General features: G+C 38.4%; 1 protein-coding gene across 1 annotated transcript in view; it reads right to left on the bottom strand.

Annotated features, from left to right (window-relative positions):
* Window positions 1–22,780, bottom strand: part of brinp1 (bone morphogenetic protein/retinoic acid inducible neural-specific 1) — a 136,404-nt gene that overhangs the window by 27,988 nt on the left and 85,636 nt on the right. The window contains exon 5 of the mRNA XM_059357758.1: window positions 15,117–15,222. Coding sequence (XP_059213741.1) covers window positions 15,117–15,222 — 106 coding nt within the window. The remainder of the gene's footprint in view (window positions 1–15,116; window positions 15,223–22,780) is intronic.

The raw sequence follows: 22,780 nt of genomic DNA on the forward strand, positions 1-22,780 counted from the left end.
GATTGCCTGTTTCTCTTCAGTCCAGGTCTGCCCAAGTCTGCACCGCTGATCCCTAGATACTTAAAACAGAAGGGGCATATCGCTTTAAGATTTGCTGCGTCGGCCCATTTCACACGACAGCTCCTCTTCCACAACTGTGAGGTAAAAAGGTACAGCTAAAGTAGCTATTTATCCACTTTTCATTTCTTTACATAAAGCGCTTAAGGTCTCTGACAGTGTGTGTGTGTGTTGGGCCTGACAGAGGATAACATGTTCCACTGGAGCTATTCTCAGCTCTCAGAATATGTTAGCATTTTTTAAAGTTCTGAATGAAGTGTACTTAGCATTCAAACGGATAATGTGTTGCTGTGTCTGTGCTGAGTAGATTATCGTAGATTATCATAAGTGTTCCCGGCACACTAAGGGCAGCAGACTGTTTTCAAACATGACTGTGGAGTCAGATTTCTTTTCATGCAATCCTTCTTAGGCATCTGTGTGTGAACATAACTGTTCGGGACATTCTAATCAATACTTCCATCTAAAATATGTCCAAAGTGCAGCATAAAGAATGATTTTTTTTCCAACCCTGAGTGCTTTGTTGAGGGTTTTTTGGGGGGATTTCCATGCTACATTAATATTTAGGCATGCATATATTTGAAACGGCAAAACAACAGAGAAGTCGTAAATCCAATTTCCTAGAACATATTAACATACAAGAGCCTGCATATGCATATGTCCTACACAGCGCCCTATCTGTGCGGAGCAGAAAGACTTGCAGAACACAATGTGCTTTACACAATACCTCTATATAGAGTTAGCTTAGAAGAGACCCACTTATTTGTATTGTTAACACAAAAAGCAAGCAAAGATGCAGGTGCAGTAATCACTGTAAAAGCATAAATTACATATAAAAATGATGCCTGCATTCGGGGCTTAGAGCTTCTGCCTCCCGAAAAGAGGGAAAATGCTGAAATTGCATGTTGAAGCAATTGCTGGATTGAGGAGGGCAGGCAGTCTGGAGAGGTAGATGAGCTCTCCATGGTGCTGAGTTATTGCCAGTTGTGCCGCACACTGGACACTGACACACACGTCGAGTGGGGGCTGAAGTAAGTTAGCGATTACTTTTGTTTTCCTTTCCCTGTGTGCAAAATCACAGGAGGGAAAGTACAATTTTGTATTTTATTCTTTGTTTCTTTAGACGTAATGCCCTCAAAGTGCTGCAAGTTGAATGTAGTCATTTTGTTTTGATTTACTAAAGAACACAGTGTCTATCAGCCCCGTTTCATAATATGTGTGGTGGCGATTGTTGCCTGCTTCACTCGCACTGATCAAGCTGTTCCGTCATGTGCTGCCATGTGTCCCAGCACAGCAGCAGCAGGAGGGCCTCGGCTGGTGAGATGTTCTACTAGTGTCACATTTCTATATGCACGCACACACACACACACGCACACACACGTACGAGCACACATACACACCCTTTGCGAGGCTCTTGCAGAAATCACATGTTTTACAAGAACCCCGGAGAGGGGGCTGGAGAGACGTATGACAAGCTCTGACATTTCCATTTCAGCTATAAAAGATACAACTGCCCTCAAAGTGTCAAGATGTGCTGTATACACGTCTCAGATCAAAAGCCCCGAATTCATCACAGAAATTACATCAAACATCCCTTAATACAGAAATAATGTTCATCTATTTGCATTGGGAGGCACATGTTTGCTGTACACTACGGTGAAAACTGAAAATCTGCTGATTCAAAAATAAACTCTTGTACAGTAACACAAATACACAAGCTGGATCATTTAGGGTTATTGGATTATTGAAGTATTACACTTTTTAAGATGTATGTGTGGTTATATACTATTAAAAACAGTCAATATAAGGCACTGTCTGCAACATTAACACATATTAATAATAAAATACTTTTTAACACATATGAATTATAGTTTGTGAGTATATTGTATATCATTTATTTAGTGGTAAATATATAAGAAGTTTGATTATGGCCTTTTATTGATACATTTATTATTAGTTATAATGTGGGGAGGCAGCAAGATATCAGAAGATCACCACTATCTTGGTTTGGGGGAAATCGTGTGTGTTTTTTTTCGTGTGGAGACTGCCAAATCTTGAGAGAGCGGTAGTTTTTCTTCTTTTTAGGTTAATTTCACAACCTTGACTTACATCATGATTGAAGAAGATTGAGGCGAACATGATATTTGACTATTTTGCAGCCCTTTCTGCTGATCTGAAGGCAAGATATGAAAGAGAAAACTTGCTGTTATCAGGTTTGAATCATGGTCCACATAAATATAATATATACTATAGTATGATATATTACAAAACTTGTATATGGTAAAATATAAAACTGGAGACATTACTCTTGTTACAAGAACAACCAGACAAACAGCAGCTCTGTGGTGTGTTGAAGAAAACTATCTTAATTTGTCACTCTTCAAGCTGCTCAATCTCCAACAAGCAATTTATGATTATTTTTATTTCTATAGCACCTTTCAACAATAAGGCAATTGAAAGTGCTTTACACAAAACATTAGAAGAATTGGAAAGTGACATATATAAAATTACATTCAAATATAACATTTTAAAATTGAAAACCAGCAGATAAATATCTAAGAAAAAATATCAAATAAAAGTCTTCATTCTTGATTTAAAAGCATTGGAAATAGACATTAAACACATTAAAATATATGAGCAGATACAATTTTAAAAATATCAAAAATCAAAGGAACAGAAGTAAGTTAGGTTTAGTTAATATGCATCATTCAGGTGACAGTAAATTCTAGTTTAATTAATTCATTGTTAGTCAAGACATCTCCCCATCCCAAGGAAAGACTTACTTTAAATTGGCACATACCGGGCAGCTGAACAATATACAATATTGCAGAAATGTCTGATTTAAGTATAAAATAATGTTAACTAATTTCATCCTTCATGTGTGCTTGTTGTTTTGAGGGGGAGCAGCAGCCCCAGTAGGCTACAAGAGGACTGTCAGATGCTTTCTACTTCAAAACATACGGTATGGTATCGTATGTAAATGTGAGTCGCATACCAACAACAGACTGTAAGTTAATTTTGAGAATAACATGACGCCTTTGTACACAGCGAACACAATCTACGCCACAAATTCACAATATGTCTTTTCACTGCCAGGGCCTTTCTAAATACAGAAGAACAATAAAGTAAAGCAACCCCCAATCAATTGATGAAACAGAGTTTGTCAGAGAGAGAAAAAAGACCCTGGCTCTTGCTGAAATGGCAGCCTGCAGCTGGCAAGAGTGAGTGGAAAAGGAGATTTATGGTCATGCTGGCCCGAATGGAAACTCACTCTTGATTGACCACTTCCAATTGAAGGCTGACCTCCAGGTCAACCTGGAAAGATTTCATCGGGTACTGGGTTTTCAGAATGGTAGAGAAAAGTGAAAAAATGTGTGCGGCCATCTATCTTGATGGGAATGATCCTGCTTTATCAGATCTTCGGGCAGAAGGACCAATGTTTTCATAAAGGAAATGGTCACATGGGGATGTCTATGAGGTGAGTCAGTACATCGGACATGAGATATAGCACCAAGATTTCAAAGTTAAAAACAACTTTAATGAATCTTTTCAACTGTGCGATTAGTATTATCAAATTACTTTTTGATTTTGTGTTCTGAAAGATAAACAGTTAAACAGCCTATGTTTAATCTCTGAGTATAGAGAAAGATGCAGAGGAAGAACAACTGAGAGAAAGAAGATAATAAAAATGCCTCTGTGTGTTTATTGTTGGGCTCGTCCAACATTTGCTCCCCAAGATTTTTTTCTTCTGTAAATTATTCTCTGGTAACCAAGGACAATGTATTTCCTGATACACTTTAGTCTCCCAATCAATTTCTCAACAAGTATGTCATCAAAAACAACTTAATTGATTTGTATGTTTGTTTGTCTTCCCGCATAATGTTTGCAGTGTTTTCACTTGAAAAGAGGGACAGGCATCGAGCGACAGAGCAATGAGTATCTAATTCATCACTCTCCGCACGACTTGCCTACAGGGCCAGTTTAATTTATTTTCACTTCACCACTTTGAAAACTGTTGGCTCAGGCTATTCTAACATATTCATAAATCTTCCAAGATAGGCTCATGGCTCTTCCAAGATAGGCTGTTGAGGAAACTGAAGAAGGAGAAAAAGAGAGAAAGCATGTGTGCTGGGGATTGAAAGAAGCAAATTAGTTTGCTTTTGTTTTGGTGCTAATTTATGACAGCCATATTGGAGGTGATTGGGTCCTCGCGAGGTAATGGCTTGTGGAGGTGCCAGGGCCTTTTATATTTCTTTGGCCGAGCTAATATATGTAACCAATTTGCCATTTTCAATCCCAAGTACGTGTTTTCTTTATTTGAGTTGGCTATCAAATTACACAAATAATATTCCAATCTTCTGTGTAATATACTGAAAGCCCCTGCTGTTTTGCTTTTAAAAAAAAAATAATTCAAATGAAGCAATAAATTATATCCGATGGAAGGAAACTAGCATATCAGGAGGAAATAAACATGCCATCGCACTACCACTTACATACAGTATAATAAGAGTTAAAGTAAACAGTGAAAAGTCTGACCATTTAACTTCCACATGCCTATTCCCACTTTTGCTTAATTCTCACCCCTCAATAAGCTATTTATACTTGTTTACCTCCCAGTGGAGGAAGAAAGTGAGAATCCAGCCAAAGCCAATATCATCAGGTTTCTAAGCTTTAGCCTGGAGAGAGGACAAACAAACAACGAACAAATTAATGCGGGAGAACAAAAGTGTATTTAAATCCCAACTGTGGTATAGCTAAATGGTGTGGATCTTCTTTAGAGAATAAACAAAAAAAGAGTTCTTTTAAAAAAATATCTGTGTTCCAGTGAATCAGAAAATCCATTAAAAATTTAAGAGAGGGTTCACGTTTATGGCTTTTACTACATATGCATGATATTTCTTTGGCCCTGCAGATAATTTGTAACAGAAAATAGGTCGATTACATCATGTTCAGAGACACGAGTGTGTGCAAGGTTATACTGTAATTCATGTAAGGTGGCAGTGTGAGACTGGGCCAGAATCAATGAATTCCTCTTGCATACCCACAAATAGCCTCTGCCAATGACATATCCCCATGCCCTCTTGTACTGTATTTAACGGCCAATAAAGCTGTGCATACAGTATCAGGGATGTACCGGAATCTGAAGATTTTATTCGGGAAAGCACAAATAAGTCACTGGAATCAGATATTTGTGTTACCCGAAGGTGCTCATTATTACTGGGGGGAAAAAAAAAACATGATCAACATGTCCATGCTTCAGCAGATTCATAGATAAAATGCCACAAGATAGAATGTTGTCTTGTTTCGGACAACTCGCTTTGTCAACCCACGGGAACCGCGGCTTTTGGGTCGATCTGCAGATCGGCTAGCTATCATTTAGTGAAACTCTCACATTGAGTAGGAGGAGGCGACATGTGCCGGAGTAGAAAGACAGAAGTCTGGTGTGACAGGTGGATTTCTTTCAAACCCCCTAAAGCCATGCATAAAAAATGAAGCTTACAACCTGTATTTTTTTCTGATTAATTTTAAAAAATCATGCAAAATAAAAATAATTGCAAACGCTGCATCATTGGGACAATTACCTTCAACTGAAGGATATATTTTTAGATCTTTTAAATCCTGTAAAGTGTTTTTATTTCCAATGCAAAACAGAATATATCAACAATAACTGTCTGACACATGCCAGACAGTTAATTAAACACATTTAGGTTATAAATAAGAGGGAGAGAGAGAGAGAGAGAGAGAGAGAGAGAGAGAGAGAGAGAGAGAGAGAGAGAGAGAGAGAGAGAGAGAGAGAGAGAGAGAGAGAAAGAGAGAGAGAGAGAGAGAGAGAGAGAGAGAGAGAGAGAGAGAGAGAGAGAGAGTATGAGTCAATGAATATTATATATAAAAAATACAACATTCGCTCGATTTAGGTGACTTATAGTATAAATCCCGCCCACTTCCAGTCTACTATCTGCATACAGAAAGAGAGACAGATAATGATGTCCCTGCACATCTTTAGTGCAAATACTATGCTTTATTGCACTTATTGCAAAATGGAAAAAAAACATGAAACAAGACTTTGGCAATATGACATGATGTCAAAGACCTTCTAAAATACTGAAAACTGTTTTATCATGTATATAGCTCTCTCACATTAACAATGCCTAATGTTTCACAACCAGTGGTGGAATGTAACTAAGTACATTTACTTTAAGTACTGTACTTAAGTAGAATTTTAAGGTAAATGGAGTGCACTTATATAGCGGCTTTATCCAAAGCGCTTTACACTACACACTACACTCATTCACCTGTTCACACACACATTAATACTGGTGGCCGAGGCAACCAGGGCACACCAGTGCCACCTGCCACCATTGGGAATTCATTCACACACGGATGAACGCAGCATCCGGAGCAATCCCTGCTGTGGTCAGGGATCGAACCAAATATTTAAAAATATTTTAACATGATTTAACATGAAAACATGGTCACTTTAAATATATAAGGCTTTTTTTTTACAATTAAACCTCATAACAGTATATTAAATAGTTAAAATGAGACATATCTTCACAACATTAAAATCCTGCTTACATAAATGTATCAATAATAATAAGATAGTAATATATTTAGAATATATTAAACTATCTAAGTGGGGTCATTCTGCATGAAAAGTACTTTTACTTTTGATACTTTAAGTACATGTTGATGCTGATGCTACTTCTGTACTTTTACTTATAATGGAGGATTTCTGCAGTGTGGTATTAGTACTTTTACTTAAGTAAGTGATCTGAATACTTTTTCCACCACTGCTCACAGCTTAGAGTGCAGTATTTCGTGTTTATTTCAGCACCACGGACAGAGAATGAAGGTCTATTTATATTTAGCCATATGTTTAAACATCACAGAAAAAAAATAAATGGATCACATGCTAATTCAAAGGGGGGGATGACATCACAGGAAAACAAAAGGCACAAAATAGCTAAATTTACTGTAGTTTTATAGTTGCTGAGCTTCATATGCAAACACTCCAATGTGTATTAATAGGCTACATATTTCCGAAACCTCCACAGTTGTATCAGGTTTAAGGAATGTAAGGTTTCGTGCTTTATGGATCAAAGCTTTGCTAAGTCATGCATGAAATCTAATGTGGAAAAATAGTTCCAGAGCCATCTCTAATTCAGACGGTTGTTAGGGGGGAAAAGGGAGAAAAAAGGGGGGAGAAAGCACAGGGTGTTGGTTAATTTGCCAAACATTTTACAAAGCAAAACTGTGGGAGAGAAGAGGACTGAGTTGAGGCTTTGATAGGTAGCTCCCTTGATGTGAGATTCTACTACAGCATTCTAATCTAAATCTAAGTGAAAGCAGAGGGAATATCCAGGGAGTGTCATATCCGCATTGTGTTATCTGTGGCTCACAGCCCCACCGGCTCACAAAGAGCGGACCACGGGGGTGAGAAGGAGAGGGAAATAACATTCCTGTTTGAAAATACTGTTTTCTCTTTGGAAAGATAGTCTACAGTGTCTCCAGGAAAAAAATTGACCACAACTAAATTGACTACCTTGTTAATTTAAACCAGAGTGCTGTCTGAGACTGTTTTAAAAGTAATCCCACCAAAGCGAATCCCTCAAACAGCATTAAAAGTGTTTGGTTACAGGTTCGTAATCATTTTCTTGTACATATTTTCCAACAAAGTTTTGCAGTTACAGTCTGCCTCAAGGTAGACAAAGTGCTGAGGTTTGGAGTGACAAAAAGGAAAAAAATGTGGGGGAAGAAAAAGGCATGATTAAAAGTTTAATTAGAAGAATAAAATGGAGTGGGTTTTCTATTACTGCATCCTTGTTGTAACTCACATGGTGCTGCATACTAATATGATCCCCTTATTTAATTCATAAGCAATTAGAATAGCTGGTCTAGATTAACGTTTTTATGAGTTTATTCATATCCAAAAGATGGCAAATGTTTTTCGTTCAACATTATGGCCAAAGATAATAAGAAGCTACATGTTTATATGTTGAAAAGTAGAGTTAAAAAACAGAAAAGAACAAAAAATATGAAGAAAATAGGCAGCCAAGACAAATAGGCTGACGGAATAGATGAATCAATGCGGTGAAAAATAATAAATTATTTTAGAAACAGAGAAAATTTGATCCGAAAATGAGGGTAAAAGCAAACAAAATGTACCGGACACAGCTCATCTTGGCTCATTAGAAATGGCTCCAGTAGGGTGGGAGATCACACACATCCTGTTCTGAAATGTCAGCTGAACCACACAAAAAGAAAAAAGGATGTCTGCAATTACGCTGTCTAAAAGAAGAAGTGAAAATGTGTTCGCAATCTCTCACTCCCTCACTGGTAGCTATTTAGATGGCTGTCTCACCCACAGTACAGACAAAAATATATGAAACTTAAAAATTGGAAAGTTGTGTAAGCAATTGTTTTGTTCTTATCCCTTTGGCCCACGTCAGTCTGTCAGATGCACAAAATTTGTTATTTTCATGCAGCCAGTATTCCACTTGTGTTCCAGCTATACTGACTAATCTCTCAAAAATATTTGTTCACCAGAGAATATTTTAGTTAGGATTAACTTGATAAAGTGGCCAGAGGCTTTCTTCAGTCAGAGAGCACACTGAAGAAGCCTCGGGCTGAAAGCTGGTACATTTGTGTCGCATTATGTTTTCAGCGGTAATAAATGACAAAAAATAAGTAATAATTCAGGACAAACCTTTTCTATTTTATGTCACAAACGGTCTGGTTAAACACACCAGCTCAAGGAGGACAGAGAAGCACTTTTATGGCTGATATTTCAGAATCCAAAGTTTTCATTCACAGCATGAAAACTACAGCTCATCTGGGAGACGTATTGTTGCTGTCCAGTGAAAATCATGAATCTCAAAGATGTCAGCTGTTCATGAGCTATGAAAAACAGCCCTGGTTTCAGACAATGCATTTGTCAGAAATCCCAATGGCATTTTAAAACGGTTTGTTCAGCTTATAAAGTAGAAGAATTTCCACAATCATGAAAATCCTTTGGTTTGATTGCCAAATGTGGAGATACATTGTTTACACAGGACAGGTGATTCACACTCCATTTTCTCTTGTGGGTGGCCAAAGTTCTCTAATTAGCAACCTATTTTTTGTTTTTTTTCTCTCTTGCACACCATCTACTTCTTCTACTGTTGACTGACGGATTAGCCTACAGCAATACATAACTGCCATCTCCTGACCAAAGTAAGTTTATGCAGCTTTGTTTATTCGCTCTAAACCAGTTGATGGAAACGTCCCTAATTTTCATTTTCTTTCATGCAAAACATCAAAATTTTGCTTAAAAATTGGATTTGACTTTAATGGAAAACACAGCTTCAAATCCAAGACATGCCTCCAACTACATAATGCCCACATTATTGATTTTGGCAAATAGAAAATAAAAAAACAACAACTAAAAACCAAGATGAAAAATATTAAAATAAGGCAATAATTCTATAACATTAAAAAATATATATCAATTGCATCTTTATCAAAATAGTACTTACACCTGCATTTTAAAAGCATGTGTGATTTTCTTTCCACATTGTGATTTTTTCTTGATTTGATTTAATAAGCTGATTCCTAAGATGTGGATATATGGATGTTGGAATCCTGAATAACTATTCTGACTCTGTTTCTACATAGTCAGAGAGATGTGTAGGATTTTTGTTTTAATCACAAAAACATACTACTACAGGAGAGTTCAAAATAAAATGATTGCATCAGAGTTAAAAGTGGGCAGCTCTCTCCTCCTTCCTTTGATGTTCACCTGTGAACTGTTACCTTGTGAGAATATGTGTGCATTCTCCTCAGTTCTTTATTGATTGAACGCACCAAACATTCAAAATAATGAGGTGGTTGGGCATTGTGGAGTCCTGTGTGAACCATTGAAACAAATCATACCCATGTGGACAGAGTAAACAGATGGAAAAATCACACAGAAGAGTCTGCAGTGGCTACGTGTCCCGGGTGTGTAATCTGCCTATGGAGGTACATCTACATTGGGGGTGAAAGATTTTCTTTCCAGGCTCAAATTCTATTTCATCTAAAATGTTGCATGATGTGCATATTTTGCTATTAGATAGTGCTGCCAGTGATCCGTGATCTTCTATATTGGCCAGATGTGACTCCTCCCCACAGTTTAAATGCCAAAAGTTAGCATTTTAGCTAATTGTCTGGTAAAAGGTCAATAGGCATTTGAAAATGAGACACATGGTGGGTGTTCATTAGATGTGCTGGGAGCGGCGAGTGCTTATAAGAGCGATTCTGAGCCCAGCCAACGTCTTCCTCCTCCAGGGATAGTTTGTGAAGTCCATTTATGGCGTGTTGTCAAAGACGAGGACAATGCTGTCAAAGCTGTTATTTTTTGGGCATTGACTGCAAAGACCAGTCAAGGGAAACAGTAAATCTGTCAGGGAATCGAACTGCTTTCTATGAATAAAAGGCGATAAAGCTGCTTTTGGAAACAATATGAGGTTCACAAGTTGATCCAAGTGGCTCAACCATTAACTTGCAAATTTTCTACATGTCCAATTTTTCTGAGTGCACCCAGACAAAGGGGAAAAATACATTTAAACACATGCTGCTAAAATCCTTATTAACTTTCTTTTTAAGAGTGAATGTCTTTGTCTATTCACAGTTACAACAGTTACTCCAGATGTCCTTGAAATCAGAGAAAAGATGGTAGAAATCGCCAATAAACACAACACCAAAGCCCTGGACACTGCAGCAACCACATTGTACAGCTCTAGTGGCCACAACACAACATGCCCTGACATTACCTCCACTCTATCTGCTTTGCTGTTATGGAGGAGGATTGATTTCCCCTGAAAAATCACCAGAGACTTCTGTTGGCTGAGCCAGTTAACTTCCAGTTCGGCCTTTTGCTAACTTGAAAGGAAATAAAATTCCAAGAACTGTGAAGCTCTCCCACACATTCCAAATGTTATCAGGTTGCCAGTTTTACAGCAATTTTATCCACCATTTTACAGCCACAGCAGTAGCGATAGCAGACCCTATACCATAGCAACACGTTTCACTAACTTGGTTGTGATTGACCAGTGAGCCTTGTGCCAGAACACACACAGAACACACTGTAATGTGCACCCCGAATGACAGACACACAGTGAGAGGGTCGGTAAAGGGGCAGGCAGAGCTGGCTGGCTGGTAAAAATTTTATGGATTTTTGGATGGTTCACTAGCCCACCAGGATTTGTCCAGGTATGACAGATGGCCACTACACCACTGGAGCAAAGTAAAACCAAACTGCAATGTCAGACGATATTGAGAAGACATTTATTTAAAGGCACAGCTTTGACAACAGGGTTAGTCCTGCCCAATTCGCAGTTTGGCTTAGCATTGGCCCACCCGTGTCAGTCAATGGATTGAATGCTGTTAAATACCATATTTGGTAACTTCAGCGGAGCCCCATGCCTCTCTGTAAGGCTGTACAGCCAAATGGATTTCTCCCAGCTTATCAGCAGAGATCAGGCTATGTCACAGGCAGTGACACCGTGACATCTGATCCATCAGTATGATAAACATATAATAATAATAAAAACTTAATTGACTTCGATGTCTGAAGTAAAAATAAAAAAATTTGAAAAAGTAAAAAGGGTTGAAATTTGGAATTTGCAAGTATTTCAATGAGTGCCTTATAAAGGGCTACTCAAGAAACTGCTGTTCCATGCCATAATGCAGAATAGATAAGTCAACTTGAAGTTAGTAAGTAAGTTTCAAAAGTTTCAAATTTTTAGTTGTTCAAATATGTAACTATCTAAAGATGTCGTAACAACCACATCAAGAACTCCAACCTATATGGCAGAAGAGGTCATTTGTCAGTACCACCCATTACGTCACCTAGCTACGTATGTAAGTAGCGTGTTTCGTGGTACAACGGCACGTTCAAAAATAGCACACACGTACAGTCAACGGTTCTAAAATAGGCTGGAAGTGAAGTAGTTACAAGGGTCACTTGACTACCGCAAGTTACGCAAAAAACTTAAGTTACATTCAAAAAAAGTGGTTCACGTAACTTAAGTCAAAATTCGTTTGCTTTTGTTTTCACACTGGATGTGAACCCCGCTCTGTTGGGTGAAAGTCCGATGTTTGTTGGTGGCGGACGCATTGCAGCTGTAGATGAAATACATCAACGTGGCTCGTTTTTCACTGCCTGAACACACAAACTATTGACGTTTTTGATGGGAGAACAGGCTGACATCAAACACCCAAGACATGACCGAGCCATCCCCAAACACACATTCACACCACCACAGCTACCACCTACCAACAACCTGACAACCTACCTAAACAATCTTTTAACACCCTAGCGACCACACAATGATATCAACCACGTGTAAAGCCAACCATTGCAATTACTCCAGGAAATGTATCCTGTTCGTCATTTAAAAATCCAAATCAAATCTTTCTTCTGATAAAAGTAATTAAATTCTTAACTAAAACAATTTGTTAATCAAACATGCAAACACATCACACATACACCCACCAATGTTTCATGACTGAGCGCTTTCAGCTGCATGCCCTTTTGAAATTCCAAATGATGTTAGAAGCTGGGAGTACTAATAAACATATCAAAGTAAAGACCAACACTGTGTATCTCTAACATCTGCTTGTGTTTGTTGACACTGAGGAGAAATGGCCTATGGACATAACAATAATCTTAACATAAGTGCGTATCTTTCAAAAAGAGAGGGAGCTAAATTTAATACGTGATGGCTTCCCAGTAGAGTCCAAGTAAATAACTGTTTTGAAGCCGACTGAATTGCCTGGGAACAATAGAGAAAATCAGCAATAACCCTATAGCAGCATGGGACTAAATGCAGGTCACATCCTGTGACCCAAGTGAATGAAAACTTCTAACCTATGCCAATTTTATGTGCGCAGGAGGACAAAATCTTTACAAATGTGCATGCCTGGCTTGATCTGAAAGGAATATATGGCTCAAGGATAAAATAACACTAATTGTAACACTTGCACTAGTGTGTATGACAGAAGGAGAACGGCAGGGTGAATTAAATGATTGGATCTCATTATAAATATATTTGAACAGCATAACCTTAAAAGCTTTTCCACTGACTACATGCCTCTCCATGGGCTGTGTGAAGTGCTATCACTTTGAAGAGCACTATGAACAGCACTGTTTGTTGAAGAAGTTACACCATCAGCTGTCTCTCTAATTAAAGGCAGGAATGATAATTGCTCTTAAAAGAACGCATTTTCAGGAGAACTCTCACCACCTCCTCCTCACCCTTCGCCCACACACAAACTGCATAAACACACGGCAATATAATTTGGCCTCATGCAGAACTTCTAAGCCGGAAACCAATGGAAAAGCTTTTCCTTTCTATTGGGGTTATTATGAAGCCAAAAGAAAGGAATCTTACCCAGGCCTGTCATCTATCAATTTGGTGACAAAACAGTCTTCAAAGCACAAGGCTAATACGTTTGGTGCATGACAATAAAGCTTTTCCAAAAACCTATAGAGTCCTTTGAGTAAGTGGCAGCTGAAGACTTAAAAGTGTTTCTTTGACAAACCACTTAGTTCTCTGATTTTGGAGGACGAGTAATGATCCCTTCAGAGAGAGAAAATAGAGGAGGGGGGTGATGTGGGCTGGATTGAAAATAAGCTTCTGTGATTCTCAAACCGGTTTTAATAACCTGCGTAAACTCGAATAAATCAAAGAAACAATCACTCTACTCAAACACTTGACCACAGTTACACAGTTCTTTCATCACTTTTCCCCAGGGTGACTGTCACTGCAAGCAATTCCTTCTCTCATGCTAATTATTAGCTGTGTCAATGTTTAAGACAGAACTATTTTCACTTAAAAGAGCATAAGCACTAATGGGTAAAAGTTGCTATTTGCATCCACTGACATGTGATCTGTGAGTAGATTTCTTTAAAGTGACTCATTAGGTGTTGAATACATTCTTAAGAAGTTACAGTCTGGCTCTTATAATGATAAGTATAGCAATGCTTTTGCAAGATGGTATAATTGTCTTATTACCTCCACTGAGGAAGTGATTTTTCTATATTTTTTGGTTTCATTTTTTTGGCTTGTCTGTTTGTCATCAGAATTACACATAAACTACGATCCGGATTTCATCAAACTTGGCACGGGGTGTAGCATGGGCCAAGGAGGAACCAAATAAATTTAGGAGTGGTTCTGAATCATGATGAAGTTAGAGTTAGACCCCAAATATTTCCAATTTTAGAAACATGATGACTCCATATCACAATTCATGGCTACAAGAAATCCTTTGGGATATTCTTAACATGTAGCTGCTTAAACTGTCAGAAAGCAGTTGTTGCAGAGCATTCTGGGAGAGTGGTGTCAGGGAAGTATGGTATCATTTGTACGTAAAATGTAAACGTGAAATAAAAATACAAACAAATCTATGAAGTAAAATTTGACCCATTTGAATTTTAAAAAATCCTTGTGAACATACCGTTTTTTCGTAACATCTGTTTTCCAATACAAGCTACCACGTTATTTCAGTCCAAGCATTGATGATATTTGTACATATATACGTATATGATATAGGTAACTGTTTTTCACATATGTATGTTCAGAATGTGCAATATTCTCAATCTATTACATAATACATGCCCAGATGAGATAGAGGCTCGAGCTGGCAGAACCATATTTTGACAGAAGAGTTTTGGAAATGTATCCAGACATTCATAGTGCTTGCAATAGCAGATTTGCATATGCAGTCTCTGAGAGCCCTTCTAGTAATATTTTATACCTGCATGGAGAGTGATATTTTCCACACTCATGTGTGAATAGTTTTCACAGTTCGTGAAACTGTTTTGAATTAAAGCCTGTCTTTGAACACAGCGAATCCATCCCAGGTCCAGTTAAAAATGCATTGTCTCTTTTGAAGGCACAAACCATTTCACTTGTCCATATAAGAGCAGAGTATATCAATTTTACTTTTAGAAGCTAAAATGGAGTTTGACCCTGCTGCCCTCTTATGTCAAACATCACTGTGCAGAATGTGGAAAATATTGATATGCTGGGGTTGTTTACCTTGCAGATGAAGCTTGCTCTCAGGGCTCTGTAGAAGGATGGAGCTAACGGAGTCCAGATTGTCATAGCTACTGCATCCCAGTGGTCCCGTCCGTGTTTCTGTCACCTGCAACAGGATTAAGGCTAAAATTAACGTTTGAGAAACAGACAAATGCACTTTCTGCATGCGTGTAAATGTGTGTGTTTGGCGGCAAACAGTTGCATGCACTTTATGTCCATGTAGAAGTGAACACTCAATCTCCAGAGTGTGTAGTGTTTGTCTCCACACTAACCTTCCAGACAACATGTGCAAAGATAAGCCGGGCTCAGACCACAGGAGTTTTAAAATCCTACCCAACTTTGGATTCGGTTCAAACTTCACACATGCTCTTCTCTCTAATCTCAAACATGCACACACTACAAGATTTGAAAATAACAGCACATCTCACTGCAATATATTATTAAGATTATCATGCCAGAGGGAGGAATGCACAACATCATGTGATGCAGTGCTGTAGCAATGCTCTGCACTGAGAAAATCAGAAGGCTAAATGAATCTGAATGAGAAAATGGTTGGGGAGACGCGGTCAACAAGGGTTTCCTATTCCTCAGCGAGGACTGGAGGTGAGATTTAAACTGTCAGTTTAAATATCTGTCAACAGTAATGTGGTCGCTAATGTTATCCTCAAGGGCTAGAATGTTTTACAGTTGCTTGACAACACCTATTGTGGTCCTGTAAAATAAAGATGTAACCATCCAGATCCTGAATATCAAACATTTCTGAATGAGTCTGTGAACAGTTTGGGAGGTTTACGGCTGGATCTTAAACCCCTTACATTACCACAAATCTGGGCCACATATCGGTACCGATCAAGGTCCCAGGCCAGATTTCTCCTCAAAACCCCCATCACATGAACCCAGACTTTAGAGATCACACGATCCTCCAGTTATTAACACTGTCAGGCGGCAGTAAGATGTTAACATCTGTTCATTACTGCTGTCAGTGGATAATGTAACAGTGTTAGTACAGACTTAGACTTTCATATGTGCTAATTGCGTTGAGATCTCACTAGTAAATTTAACAGCCAGTGGCTCACAGACACAGGAAGACTGTGCAGTGGCAGAATGTATTGCCACAGGTTCTCACACCAGAAAGCTTCATTATTTAAGCACCAGTCACACTATAAGGACTAATTGACTCAATGTTCAAAAGAATGGCCTCTTATAAAACATCTTAACATGATGCATCTTTAACATAGCAACTATGTCCGACCTGTTGCAACAATGGGATTTCTTTTTTTGAAAAAAATAATTGGAAGAGAAACATTAATGGCCATTTTTCTTGAACTGCTGTATGTCCTTGTCCCGTTCCAAACAATAGACCCGTTAGTGGCGGTTCTTTACCTCCACCCCCAGACCCCTGCCAATAGAAATAACATCTCTATTCAGATGTGAAGAGGTTGCTTTGAAAGTATACAGCTTCCGTGTTTGAGACCTTGAAAATATTTCTCTTGAGATGAATGGAAGAAGGAGAAAAATCTCTCGTCTTTTCAGTTGCCTTTGCTCATTAAGTTCTTCTAGGAGCTCCTAATTGTTATTTTACAAGGATCCCAAGGAGCCAGAACAGATAGCACTCATAAGAGGAGATTAGGCGAAAGAAAAGATGAATCTTTCTAAAAACTTCAAGTGTTTTTTCTCTTCTGTTGAGCACAAAAATGAAAAAAATCCAATGCCAACTAGCACATGTATAATTTGAACACAGCAGAACATTAAAACAGTAATCAGATAATGCAATTATTTCACAGCGGTTTTGTTTATTAAGTATAGAAATACATATTGTGTTTTAATAGCGAGGAGAGATTTGGGAATACATTCTTTAATATTTCTGTCCGTTAGTACAGTTAGGGGGTTTTGTCAGCACAATGGGTGTTTTCTGGCTCACAATGTGTGACCAGCATGTGTATGTCACAGGTGCTAAAAGTCTTGTGAGTTGGACCCACACTAACTGGTGTTACTGGCCACTTGGGGGCAGCCAAAACAAGCTGTGAACACAGCACATATTATCACCTTATTAGCAGCATTAACATTCATTTGGAATCATGTGTCTAGCCACTTAGTAAATATAACTCCAATATTAACTCCAATTTTGTGTTCATTTTAATGGCCAGCAGCAGACAAGTTCACCTGTTGCAAAAATAAGTCTGATTGTATAGAAGTCTATGAAAAAATTACCCTACTTCTAACTTGATTTATCACCACAGTAAAAATGTTCCCAAAAAGATTATGGTCGTAATGGCTAGTTTAAAGTCTTCTTTAATACAGCATGATTTTTCTTGATGTAAATGATGGTCCGATTTGGAGTAAAATAGACAATAAAGCAGGGTATGCTAAGAACTGTGTTTTCGTATCACAACTTTGACCTTTACAAAGTGTGCTTTCAGTTCATAAAGGTTAATTGTAACATTTTGGTTGCTTTGAAATGTAATTTTCAGCCTTATGTTGTACGAAAAGACACCCTAAGAAGTTGGCTGTTTATTTTGGATTATGGATGCATCTTGCTAACCAAGCTAGCTACTGCTCATGTTAGCTGATAACATAGAGTCTTTCTGGCATGCCCATGCATTTATCTCACACGCTGGTTCCAAAAAAACAAGAGTGGCAAACTCAAGGCTTCCAAATGGCAGTGTTAAAACCAATGGGCAAGAAAAGGACAAGAAAAGATAATAGTGGAAGTAAATAAGGAATTCAAAAGTGATTACTGGTCTTGAAGTTTTAAGAAAAAAAATTAAGCTTTGTATTGGAAAATTACCATTTTACTAATAAGATTAGGAGGGCTTAGATACAGTTGGAGGGTGTTCCAAGCTGATCCACAGAATTGGGAGTGGGGCCAATCCGGACACCCCTGAGGAGTACAATATGTTGCTTATTGTGACCCAGTGTGTTCTTGGTACATCAACTGTTAAAAGCACCTACACTAACAAACAAAAACTGACCAACTAATCACTGAAATGTGCTTAAGACTGAACAACGCTCTTGAGAAAGTGCTCTTACAATTTAAAATGACAAATGTTTGTAAGATGTCGACCACCTATGGCCTCAATAACTTTTGCATCTGACACAAGCGTTTGTGTGTGTGGGTGTGTTTCTGTGAATGACAGTGTGATACCATTTCCCTGTCTTTAATGTTGATACTGCACCAGATGGTGGGCTGACAACCAAGAAATTAGACAGATGTATATCTTACCCTTGGCATCAGGCTGTTGGGGGAAAAAATGCAAAATCATGGGGAGACAGCGACAGACTCTGTGGGAGAACTATACAATCTTAGTCTTTAATAATTTTGCTCTTGAATAAGTTTTGCTAATTTTCATCATCCTAGGACACATGGTATTAACATCACAGTTGTGTTACATGATTGCTGTATGATTTCATCACTATAAATCTTTTTATCCCTGGGTGGTAAATTGGCTCTATCAGTATATGACAGTGTGTTACTGTTGCATTGGAGTGGCATTATTAATGTGTATATATTAAAGGTTTAATGACTACTAATATATTCAGTATTGAGAGAAAAATATCAATTAGAAGAACAATAATAATAATAAAAAAACGAGAATACATATATGTCCTCATCTTTACATCCACATTTAGTTTACTCTAAATGGAACCATAATTTACAAAATGAACATCATGTATTATAGAAGACTTGAAACTAGTGATTGAGACAATAAACTGACTTGAAAATGTTATGAGGGAATAAATTAAGTGATAAGCAGGGTAATTTCCCTATTTACCTACGTGCAATAGGACTTTTTATGCAACTAGTGGAGTCGCCCCCTGCTGGTCATAAGAGATAATGCAGGTTTAAGGCCCCTCTGCATTGCCTTCAGTTTTCAGGCTGGTAGGCTACTACTTGCTACTTCCACCTTGGTGTAATAATTCACTTTTGTTGCTAATAAACATTGATGTTAACTAAAGAGGTATATGTCAGTCCAATTTCTCAAATCACAATAAAACAAATGTGTTTTTCTGGTTTCATTACACTTATTATACTTATATTTATTGACAACTATTCAATTGCATCTGAACTGTTCATGAGACATTAACGATCATGTCATTTAATTTTTTTTCTCACTGGTCCACAGTTTCCAGGCATGTACCCTTCTTTATTTCTTTCCAGTCAAGCAATGGCCTTTGAAATGCACTTCGTGGCCTTGCATAAAGTGCATGTGCAGATTGATTACAGAGCCAGACTTGCCTATCACAATCTACCATCTTGATGGCTGCTGACGGTGCTCTTTTTTTCCCCCTTTTTGTTGTGCTTATCGCCGAATGAATTACTTCCTTCCAAAGGTTGTGTTGCATGATCCATGGTGACTGAGCAAAGTGAATATCTGTCCTCTGTCGCCAAGGGACATCTTCCCCGGTGCCAAAGCAGGCGTATGCACGAGCTCGCTCAGCCACATTTACATTAGTAGTTACACACAAATCACACACTCCAGTGGATGTGCATAAACATGAGCGCAGCTTGCCACAGCCAGTTTACCATACAGTAATTTTTCTCCAAGAATTATTATTCCAAGTTGGGAGCAGACGTACCCAGCTTTATGGATTAGAGACTGACCCTTGTAATCTGAATGACTTTAGGAGGGCAGTATGCAGTGCTTGTTCAGCTCTCTGTTTTCATTCTCTCCAGCACACACCATAAGAGTGCTGTGCACCAGATTATGAAAATGGAGTATAACGCAATAAAAATACAAGGAGCAATCAAAGGACTGAAGTGGGCCGAGGGGGACTTAGAGGATTTGGATTATTAAGCAGAACACAACAGTGGAATCCCACTGGGCCTAGACTGTATCACAGCCCACAGTCAGAAACCACGGTTCTGGAACATCCTCTCTAATTGTCATCTGTCATCAAGAAAATCATCTAAGCAAGTAAATAAGAGATGATGCACATGAGATCCTAAGTTTCTTTTGGTTCTATAATTTCTGGTGTCAATTTAAAGCACATGTACTATTCCCCAAGCCCCAAATGTAGGAAAACTACGTTTCTCCGCTATGGGCAAAGTTGTGCAGCAGCAGTATATCAGGGGTGTGTAGGCCGAATATGTGGGTTCTGGACATGTGTGTGTTTTCTCAATTACAGCGCTTCTTTCTTTTCATACTGAAATGATTCCCATATGAGCTTGTCTCTTTCAGTTACATGCATCATCAGTTGCTATGCCAGCCAAGTATTTTGATCTCAGGCATATTGTACACTTTTCAAAAGCAATGCTCTCATTACACACACACACACACACACACACACACACACACACACACACACACACACACACACATATATCCTAAAATTAGAATAGATTGTCACTTCAATGTGATTGGAGGTGGAGTCGATCCACTCTAATTAGGCACCTGTAGCAATATACTGCATGTACTATATGCAGTATTTATCTTACAACTGATTCCAGCACTGTCCACGTGTTCTCAGCACACTGCAGTCTCGTCACTTGTATGGTTGACCCTGTTAAGCACCAATTAAAAATCTCATTAGGATCCTGGACTTTCTGACAACTTATACTACCTTAAATGCAGAGAGTTGGAAGTGTTTGCAGTCAACATTGGAGGCAAATGCCGGCTCATGGCAGAGAAATTGCACAATGTTTTTACACCAAGCGATGCAAATATTTTTCCAGAGGGTAACTGCTAAATAATATGCATTATCTTGGAGCAATGTAAATTATAAGAGATAATTGTAGGCCTCTCAGTACATCAGTTATTAGGTAAATGTCATAGGACCTTCTTGTGCCTAATTAGAGTGATTAAGAATTAGGTCATTTTCAATCAAATAAAAGGTTGTTATTAATTCCTCCCCAACTATGTCGAAACCAGAAAATGGTTCATGGGAGTGTTATGTAAGTTTTGCACATATGTGAATGGCTGCTTCTCAATGCATCAATGAAGAATACAGTAATAAACACTCTATTTGTATGCAGTAAAATGAAGAGGTCCTTCATATCTATAAACTTAATACGCATTAGCTTTGCATTAGCACTGCAGCACTGTGAGAATGGAGGAGCAGAAATTGTATGACTTAGATATCACCCTTGGATGTGATGCGACTGTCTTAGTTGTGCAGTAAAACCACTTTTCACCAAGTTCATTAAAATTATCACAGCATATGGAGCTCTCATTATTTCTGTAATTCCTGTAACTTGTCATGGGAGCAGTGTGTCCTCACTTCTGTTTTTCAAACCACACCGAGAGGAGTATATTTCTCTGAAAGCAAACCTCACATTATACCGTGTCCCCAAGTTGCATTTCAACTTGAAAGACCCAGAAGAAGAAAAAAAGGTGGTTTGAAGCTACGTGAGATAAAGAAAACAAGGGATCAAGGCAATAAGATGGGTGAGTGGGACAGGGAGGAATACTGTAAGGTTGAACTGTCTTCATTACACATCGCCTCTGCTGAGCCTTCCTAATACGCCCATCACCTGCCATTCTCTTAATGACTTGCTATTTCTGGATGCATAGAAATGAAGAGACGTGCTCCTCAGTTATTCTCAAAGCCTGATAACGGAAGATCTCGGAGGACTTTTTTCTGCCTTGTTCATACCATAATACATGTGGCTACAGTATCACAGTAAGTCACATTATAGGGATGACATTTGATGAACACATGTAGCAACACATTTATCAGATAGATCCACAGCATTTTTAATATGTAAATGAGCAGTCTTTCGTGTCTGTAATAGCCATTTTTAATATTACTCATTTGTTTTAAATGATACTGAGAAAATGATCAACTTTGGGGCATTTCTAATTATAACTGTGGCACGCTCAAGTGCGCAACTCAGGCAACACTGCATACAAAAATCTGTCATGCTTGCTCATGGCAAATGCAAATTAGATGTAAACTGCTCCAAACTTGGCTACCGCAGTCGACACAAATCTGGGTCATATTATATACACGTTACATTTTCCTTTCACATTTCACATGAGGCTCACATGGCTGGACTGTGAAATGAGAAAAAAGGATAGTATGGCTGTGGCTGATACACTAGCAGCATCACCACCCCACAGCATTGCAGCATCATCAGGAAATATGCATATTGAGCACTGGTGTAAATCAGAGTAACTGTATGGATAGGTGACCTTGCGAGGCATGCTGTAAGCACACTCTCCAGTTGGAATGCATACTTGCACACTTCACGCATGAATGAATACACAGTACACACGCCACATGCACACTGGTATGCATTCACGATAGCATGCGAGCACGTATATGCAGTCGATTCCTAATCGTACTTCTTCCTGCATAATCACACTTTCCCAGAGGAAGGCACTCACTCGTAAAACTGACATTTTCTTTCCATTAAAACACTCCATTGGGTATCTTATTTTCATTTCTAAATGACCCTCCCTCTCTACTGGAGCCTTGGCTTGCAGCAATCAGGTTCAGCCACACAAAGACAAACAACCACATGCCATTTATTTCTATCAGCAAGGTATGATATTGCTCACAGTGGGAAGAGACCTCACTTTGTATTAGATTTATTATTTTTGTTTAGGACCCTACTGACGTGTCCCTATTATTAAATGATGAACGTGTTCCTAAAAAATACTAAATAAAAGGTATCCAGCTCATTCCTAGCCACTGTGATATCTTGTGTGAATTATTGGTGC

The sequence above is a fragment of the Centropristis striata genome, chromosome 19 (assembly GCF_030273125.1).
Source record: "Centropristis striata isolate RG_2023a ecotype Rhode Island chromosome 19, C.striata_1.0, whole genome shotgun sequence".
NCBI lineage: Eukaryota > Metazoa > Chordata > Actinopteri > Perciformes > Serranidae > Centropristis > Centropristis striata.